Genomic DNA, 8,738 nt, shown 5'->3' with positions numbered 1-8,738 from the left:
TATAATTAGTTGGAAGTCTAATAAATAAATAAATAAAAGAAATAAATAATCGCCGATGAGTTTGCTCTTTTTTTAAGAGTGCTGAACCATCGTGTGTGGAATCTTCCCTTTTTATACACGGCCTCACGGGCTGTTTAGCTTTAAATACTACCTCGTATAAAAAGGCTTTCGTTTCGTAATTTACGCCTTGTTAGATTCGCACAACACTTCTCGGACATTTCCATCATTTTTGAATATTATTGGAAGCGTTGATAGGAAGGAGCCTGGCGTAAAAACCGATTTTATGTCTTCTAGGCGCCTGAAGAATTACTACCAACCGCAATGAAGTTAAAAGCCAAAGGTATGATGAATGTGTCCAAAGTAAAGTGATTCGTTTGTAAAGAAGGGTTTAGTTGGTAGAGAGTAATCGTTCTTCGAAAGATAACATTGACATGATAAAGTGTTCTTGTCGCAACTACCAAAATATGACGAGGATTTATTCGTCAGTGACACACACTTGTGTCCAGAAGTGGACCCAACTTTGACATCCAACACGAAATTTCACTTAAGTCTAAGTCTAAGCCATTGCTTACTATTTCCAACAATGAGATGAGGGTGAAGGTTAGCCTTAGTTTTTAGCTTAAGGGTTAGGGTTAGGGTTAGGGTTAGGGTTAGGTAAATGCACCCGTTTATCCTTACGTGAGGAGCATCATTTGGGGGACACTTTGTGACGTTAGTTGTCTGTATTCCGAGACACGCGTGATGTTGACAAGGGGACACTTCGGTTGTTTACCATTTACCACAAAATTCCGGAAATTTCGGTTGGAATGTAAATGGTAAGACTATTTTGGTCTTCCTATGCAAACGGAAAATTTCCGGAGAAAACGGGATTTCCTGAAAGGTAGTCCAAAATTCCCAAACGGAATTTCCAAACGGTAAACGTGTTTACCATTTGCATACTCCCATGATTTTGCCTCCCTCCAGACTCTCTCGGTAACCTTGAACGGATTTTGCAAATGGTACATTCCGATCCCAACTAAATTTCCCATTCTGGAGTTTTTTGCTTACCATTTGAACAAACCTAGTACCAACCGGTTTCTGCTTGTAAATGGTAAACAACCCCAGTTGTTTTGCTGACGACGGCAACGAAATGGACAAAAGTGAAAAACACACGTGCAGGGCGTGGTAAGCTATTGTTTTTGCCCACTAAATATGCACATTTGTGACGTTCTTGTTGCCGTCGCCGTTGTCGTTGCTGTTATTGACTTTCAAACCCGCGCCCAGTTACCTTATTTTGTACCGAAACAATAGAAAACGTTTGGATTCGTTTGGGAAGTAAACATTCGTGGCAAACATGGCTGATTGACGTCGAAAATTCCCTCTTTTCTCCTCAGTTGAGGCCATAAAATGTCTCGTAGAATCACGTGACGCTGCCGTTTCAGAACTCTACGGTGACCGCTCTTGTGATCGCATGATCACACGCTTAAATGGTGAGTTAATTAATTCTTTTATTTCAGTCACTCGTGTGTTTGTGTGTCCATTTCAGGGTTCTATCTAGAATTTATTGTTTGGAGGAGAAGTTCCGAGAGCTTCCAAGGGAAGGCCGGGGGGATGTTCTCCCCCCCCCCCCCCCCGGAAATTTTTTGAAATGAATATGCGCTGAGATGCAATCTGGGGCATTTTAAGACAATTTTGAGAGATGATACAGGTATTTTATTTCATGTTTTTGTCATGATCACATTCTGATGTGGTGTGTACATCAGCGTCTCCTTAATCCGTGGTTTTCAGGTTACAAATTTGCCCATGCTGTCGCCCTTCAACTCATAAACAGAATGTACAGCGCGATAACCGAGCCTGCTGTAAGGCAAGCAGTTTCTAATGCTCCATATTCCTTGTCATATCGTGCCCTTAGACGGGGAATTGTGTACTGACCTTGGGGCGTCTGGATAAACAATTTTTTTTGGGGGGGGGGGGGAGTGGGGGGAGAGAGCTGCATGATAATTTTGGGGGGGGGGGAAGTTTCTCCCCCTCAAATACCCTCTATAGAAACCTGGTTTTGTCGTGGCAAATCGGATAAAAGATCAGTGGTTAAGAGTTTGTTGTGTTTCAAAAGAGCTTCAGATTAAAGTCAAGTACCACTAGGCGTCAATTTTGCGGAGTCTGGTCGCACCGTTTAGATGTTGCTTCAAAACGAATCACTGCTACAACACTGAGTACTTCCCTTGACTTGGTCGCTGTTATCAGTCGCGCGAATTTTGCCTTGACGCAGCGACAGAGTTTTTACGAAAAATTCGCCTTGTCACACGAGTCGGGCTGTTGCACCGACTTAACCCCGCTACATGTTTCATCGACAAGTCGCCTGGCATCTCGCCACCTTTAAGCCAAAGGGAAGTTAAAAGTCGTTGAAAACGAGAGGGTTTGAAATTGATAGGAGTTACACTTTATTCTCCTTCGTTGACTTTATTCTTCCTCTTCTCGTCTCCTTTTCGAACCAAGGGATGTTTTTATATGAGGAATCATGATGGTTAATTTAACTAGTGGGACTAAATTTTGAATTTGGTATTAACGGTGCTAATAAATGTTGGCGTTATGAACAGTTTGCTAAGGGCATAGGAGAAGTTTGTTTGTCTGTTTGAGATTTTGGCAGCTATGCAGCTTATAGCTGCAGGGATAGCCACAACACCCCCTACTCTTCTCGAATAGTGTGTGGGTTCTTTGATGTCCCACAGGAAACTTATGAACATGGAAGATATTTGTGAGACGGGGCCACCGAAGACTTGAAAGTCTAATCATTTGCAAGTGAAATTACAAGTGCAGTATCCTCTCCGGCCTCATTTATTTTAAGATCCTGAGTTCTGATCCGGCCAGGGTTCAAAACGGCGGCCTCCCGCATAACAGCCCGATGCTAAACCATTTGAGCCACCGGTGTTCACTCTTCCAGTTAGCTTTCTTCGGCTGCAAAAGTATCATTTTAAAGAAAAGCAAAAATCACTGGATTTTTGAACATTTGTGATCAAATTGAGACGTAGCCCTGCTAGAGCAGTTTTCAATTGAGTGTCGTAAAACCAAAACCAAAGTAATTACTTTGGCCAATCAAAAAGGTAGGAGACAATCCAGTAAACCAATCAAAACTCGAAGTAATTACACGTAGCCGACACAAAGCGCGGGAAAATGTGCACGCGCGAGCCACGATTGGTTTTGGTTTCACTTCTGATTGGTTGAAAAAATGGCGCGAGACCTTTGAACCAATCACTGAGTGAAGTAATCATAAAACAAAGTAATTCACTAATTGCTTTCGACACTCAATTGAAAACCACTCTAATAGACCATATGCGTCTTCTCAGTATTGGACTGGAACTAGCTTGCAATGGAGGCTAATGCGGGGAAATATATTTAAAAAAAGTATTTGCATTTGAAAAGATTCCCCCGCATTGCCCTCCATTGCAAGCTAGTTCCAGTCCAATACTGAGAATACGGATATGGTCTATTGTTGTATGTGAGTCGATGTTTAGTGTTTGACACGAAAAAAGAACTTTGAGATTGCCAAAATTCTACTGCTGCTTTTTTTTTTTTTTTTTTTTTGCGAGTTTGTTGCTTAACACAAGCAGCGTAGAAGTGGCGTTTTCCATTCGGGTATGTGCAATTTTCCGTGCTCATCATCTTTTGACATTCCTTCTTAATCGTAGGATTGAGACGCGAGGTTACCGAGCAGGATCGCGCGCAGCTTGAGTACGTTATGCCGCTGATTCAAAACGGGCTCACTAAAACCTCCAGAGCTTTCTCTGATTGCATTGCTGTCAAAGATACTGTCACCTCTTGGTATGTATGCTGGGAATCTTTGATTTGCTAGATATTCACCTGTCGTGGATAAGCTGTTCTTGTTCGATGCACGATTTGCGCTGAACGAGGTTAACTACGCTAGGGCCTGTTTCTCGAAAACTTTTCAGGCCAAAAAAGCAATTCGTGAACTAGGATCTGCTTAAACCCGAAATAGGCCCGAAAAGTTCCAATACTTTCAAGAAACGCCCCCTGGCCACCAATAGGCTTTTTTGTCTTTTGTGTGGGTGTGTGTCTGTGTTTTTTTTTTTCTGGGAGAGGAGGGGGTGTTTGATCATGAGGTTTCTTTTGGGGAAGGTTACCACTCCCTGGCATCTGAAAAAAGGTGGTGTGGAGCACCATTCAGGGTCTCTTGATGTTGGTGTTTCTGTGTTTAGGTGGGAACAGCCAGCCCAGTTTGTTGTGCCGTGGGTGAAGTTAGAAGACCAGAACATGAGACAGTGGACAGATCAATGGATATTATCTGCTACTCGCTTAAGGCAGTTGCAGATGAACCACTGACGACAAACAGCCTCTTGGTAACCAAACGAAAAAACGTAGAATAAAGCTGTCATTCGTTACCCAGTCATTCTTTTGAGTTTATTTCTTGTGTCTGAATAAATGACTCTTTGAGTTTCGGCTGCATACTTCTACGGCTACCGGTCGTTATTAGGGAGCTTACGAAACGACGACGTCGACGGCAACGACGACGCTACAAAACAATAGATTTAGTGAGCAAAAACAATGGCTCTGCACGCTCTGCACGTGCGTTTTACACATTCGTACATGTCTTTGCCGTCAACTCCTAAATGACGTGAAATGACCAAATTCAAGGTTCTGTGGAGGACGTTAGCACATGACGATGAATTTTCAGTTCTCTCTCTACGCTTCCAACTCACTCACACCAGTTTAATTCCTCGACAGTTACTACACATTTTAAACGCGGAACTACTTGAAATAGTTTTGTAGTGATATGAATAACGCGAACTCGTATTTTTAAATGAAGTCCTCGTAGCCGTCGTCGTCGTCGTCCTCGTTTCGTAAGCTCCCTATTATCAGCCGGTGGCGTCGATTTGTTCTTCTGTAAATTAGAGTTCTCCGTCCGATGACTGTTTCTGGAGCTGTAGTCGGTGCATTGCGATCTTCGCTATTGCGGTGAGTTGTTCCCTCTGTCATGCTCTGTTGTACAGTTCTGCTTTTGTTGTGTTTATCGATTGTGGGTATCTATACATTGCCAAAATATTCGTTTGGTTATATATTATTCGTTTATTTGCAGATTTCGACAGTGCCTGGCATGAAGGGGTATGAACAGTGGGACATTCAGTCCCCTGTAAGACTCCACGCTCCAGCAGGACTAGCTTGTAGCTTATAAATACTCATGCATGACCTTAAAAGTATTGTAATCATACACCTTACACTACCCTGGATGCCAGAGGTTTTTTCTCTTTTAGAGCGACGGAATAGCGAGTCGCGAAGCGGCGAGAAAAAACTCTGGTACAGGCCGTCGAGTTCTTTGAGAAGGCCGGTCCAATGTGATGCCGTTTCATATTCCCAAAGTCAGATTTTGACTCTAGAAATTCGATTGGTTCCAGGAACTTGTCTGTTCTAACGAGTACTCTGATTGGTTTAATTGCTGTCAACCTGATTTCTCGTGCCCACTATGGTCATAACTCTGCAGAGTTTCGGAAATCGAGGCTTTGAGGGCAGAAAAAGTTCAATGGGTTCTACATTTTGTTTTATTTTCGTGTATGTCCGCCAAAATTCAACTTCGGAATTTGAGTTTTTATCTTCATATTCGAGATCGAAGTTTTATATGGAACATTGAATTTTTGAAGTTGACATCGAAGTAAATAAGACGAATGTACCGTGGGAACCGAAGATGCTGATTGGTAGGTTATATCACCTATCAATTTACTGAGTATTCTCGATGTCAATCAAACGAGGCATGGGACGGAGGTTCTCAACGGCCTGTACCAGAGGTTTTTCCTCGCCTATTCCGTCGCTCTGAGAGAGAAAAACCTCTGGCAGCCAGGGTAACCTTACAAAACAAATAAACAGCAGCCTTCTTATCGATTCCGTGATCCGATTGAACCAGGCGACGCCGGAAATTGTGCCTGAGAGGCCACTTCCGCTCATTTGGACTTTTTTGTGTGGATTATAAAATCATAATCAATCATCCACAATAACACTGCACTAAAGCGGAATAAATCATTTGTTATTGACTGGCTGGCTTCATCGATAGCTCCAGGAGTTACTGAAAAAAAAAAAAAAAATGGCCGGAAACTCCGTTTATATGCGCAGGCTGACGTTCTTGCAGAAACTCTTGGGAGAGGGAGTTCGGTTTCAAGCTTGACCACATTTCCTCGCGATGTAATTATCTCTAATGCTGGTGACATATCAAATTCCCTTCCTGTTTTTTTTTTTTTTTTTTCTTGTCTTTTCTTTTTTAAGTTTAATTAATGTTCTATTAGTTCTTTTGATTCAACACTTCCTTAAAAAAAATTTAGCTTGAGTAGAAATATATGACTGCTTATTTTGTTTAGGGATAACGAGAAATGAAGAACAGGGAAACCAATCCATGAAAGGGAGAATCTCAATAGTCAAGAATCTCTAAGAAAGGGTCATCCTTCAAGTTCACCTAACCTCAAAGTATTTTCTTTTGCAAAAGTTCAATGTCTAACATATACCGCCGTTTTCATCAAAGCGTGGACACATAACTTCTCTAGATTTTACTTTCAGTAGACCCAGTGAGGTAGAAAGAGTGACAATGGTGGCATTTATTTATGAAAAGGTGTGCCTCTATTACTTCAATGACATCAAGAGCTAATTTACGTCGCCAAAATTCTTTCAAAATGCAAATTAGTGTATGACGTCATCGAAGGGCTAGGCCCATGCTTCTCACTGCCTCGGCCGTGGGACAAATAAGGAACATTAAAAAGTAAACTCTAGAGAAGCAAAGGTAAATATGTGATTAACATTTTAACTTTTGCTCAAGTAAATATTCGAGATTAGGATTCGTGATTTCTTTCAATTAGCTTTCTGTAGTTTCGTGGAGAAAGGGCATTTGAAATTTGAGGTTCTGGTTTTTCTAGAGGAAGGCTTGAACTGATCTTGCCCTTTGCAAGAAACAATGAAAAATATGTAGTCACAAAATAGATATTTTGGTTTATTTTATATAACAAAACACACGTCACTTGTACCTTTTAGCAGTGACTTCATTTTTTTTGTACGTGCTCTGCAAAAAGATTTTGAGTTTTGGGCTATTATGTCGCACCGCATGTGTTCTGACGTTAAAGTTCTATTTGAGACAACTTGAAGAGGTCACTAGATTAACACCTCTAATTCAAGTGGTTTCCTTGGTTGGAGTGCACGGAACTTGTGAACGCATTGGATTTTTCTAGTCTGTTTTGTGTTGTTACAATCGGGTTATTTTTGAGCTGGTATCAACGGAAGCTTCTCCGGTCCCCCACAACTTCAAACAGATTAAGTCATCGGGGCAGGACCTTCGGTCCCGAATGCCTAGCAACAAAAAACTACTCCACAGTGTTCCGAAAGCTTTTCTTCTTGGGTTGCGATCTAATGAATCAGTCAGGAAATCACCTCTGAAAGTATGAGCAAGATATATCAGCAATCCCTCGAGCAATGATTCTTTAAAAGTTTGAAATTAAAAAATAATAATGCATTAGCAAGACGAGCTAATAAGCGCCTTTGCGTCAAGATAATTTCTTCGAAATCTAATATCTCACTGGTTAAAGAGGCCAGAAGGCTTAAAATTGCAGTGATGACTAAGATTTACAACTTCTTTTAACTTCTAGAGTCATTTTTTCAAAGCATGCACTATCCCTTCAAGTAAAAATCGCATTTTGTAATGAAAATTTTTTATGATGGCGTCATCAAACATGCCTATCTAAATATGGTAGTTTCTCAAGCAAAGATCTTCCCACAAAAGCGCCCAAAAGGAAGCAGTCAACATGAGCAGAAATTGCTGTTAAAACACTGAACAGGGGCACCCAACGTCAATTTTCGGAAAATATCTGTTCGGAAGACGATTTGAGATCTAGAATTTTCGGAACATTTGTTGAAGAATTTCTTGCTCGGCAGCCATGTTGCGTGGCAGGAACAATAGATTCTTTTTCCTATGGGAACAAATGTTCTTTCTGATGCAAAACATTTTCATTGTTCCTGCCATGCAACATGGCTGCCGTGAAAATATGAATGATCTTGCATACCAACGTGCATTCAGCGACTGCGCAGCTAGTGGCTGTACTATGATTGTCTGTGAGTAATTTCGGTAATGTGTGTAGGTGTAATAAAAAAAACTAGGAAATAAAGATCAAGTGTGAAAGACTGAACATTAAGGATTTCCGATAAAGTCGATAATTAGCCACAGACGCACGGAAACGTTCCTTCGTGTCCGCATTGCATCATCAATAACTACAGGAGCCCTTTTTACAACTCGCATCTCTTACACTTTGCTGACGTCATTACAATTTGTTTCGTTAAATACTAGTTTGCTCACAAAAGGCATATTATGCCATTTACAAATTGACTTCAAAAAGGTAAGAGAACTTGTTAAGTATCCAATTCAATTAAGCTTTTTAGCTTTGATATAACGAGCCAGGTCTCTAAGAACTGTGAAAAACTAAAAATTTCTTAGGACGCAGGAAGCGCTAATGATCGCATAATTCTTTGTAAAATTTCGAATTTGCAAAGCATCATTGCTCAGAGATTACGGGTATCTGGTATATCGCGTTCAATTTTTCAGAGAGAGAGAGAGAGCTCATTACGCAATGCGCTTTCAGGAGTCAGTACTTCATTCTTGGCTGAATGATCACAAAACGATCACCTTATGCTAATGAGTCCAAACAAAAAAACAAAATTCCCCAAAACTTAGCATAGCTTCTCCCTCTATGCGTGGTCATCCTCAACCTATCAGTGGACAA

At 41.1% G+C, this 8,738-nt stretch overlaps 1 protein-coding gene across 1 annotated transcript; it reads left to right on the top strand.

Moving 5' to 3' along the window:
* The first annotated feature begins 298 nt into the window (after positions 1 to 298).
* On the top strand, positions 299 to 4,384 carry LOC137983762 (uncharacterized). The gene is made up of 4 exons (XM_068830940.1): positions 299 to 340; positions 1,374 to 1,469; positions 3,666 to 3,798; positions 4,194 to 4,384. The coding sequence occupies exons 1-4, from the start codon at positions 322 to 324 to the stop codon at positions 4,315 to 4,317; spliced, it is 372 nt and encodes a 123-aa protein (XP_068687041.1). The 5' UTR covers positions 299 to 321; the 3' UTR covers positions 4,318 to 4,384.
* Positions 4,385 to 8,738: the final 4,354 nt, after the last annotated feature.

This window comes from Montipora foliosa, chromosome 13, assembly GCF_036669935.1.
Source record: "Montipora foliosa isolate CH-2021 chromosome 13, ASM3666993v2, whole genome shotgun sequence".
NCBI classification, from domain to species: Eukaryota; Metazoa; Cnidaria; class Anthozoa; order Scleractinia; family Acroporidae; genus Montipora; species Montipora foliosa.
Note: the sequence above shows the minus strand (reverse complement) of the source record. Positions and strands in the feature narration are given on the sequence as shown.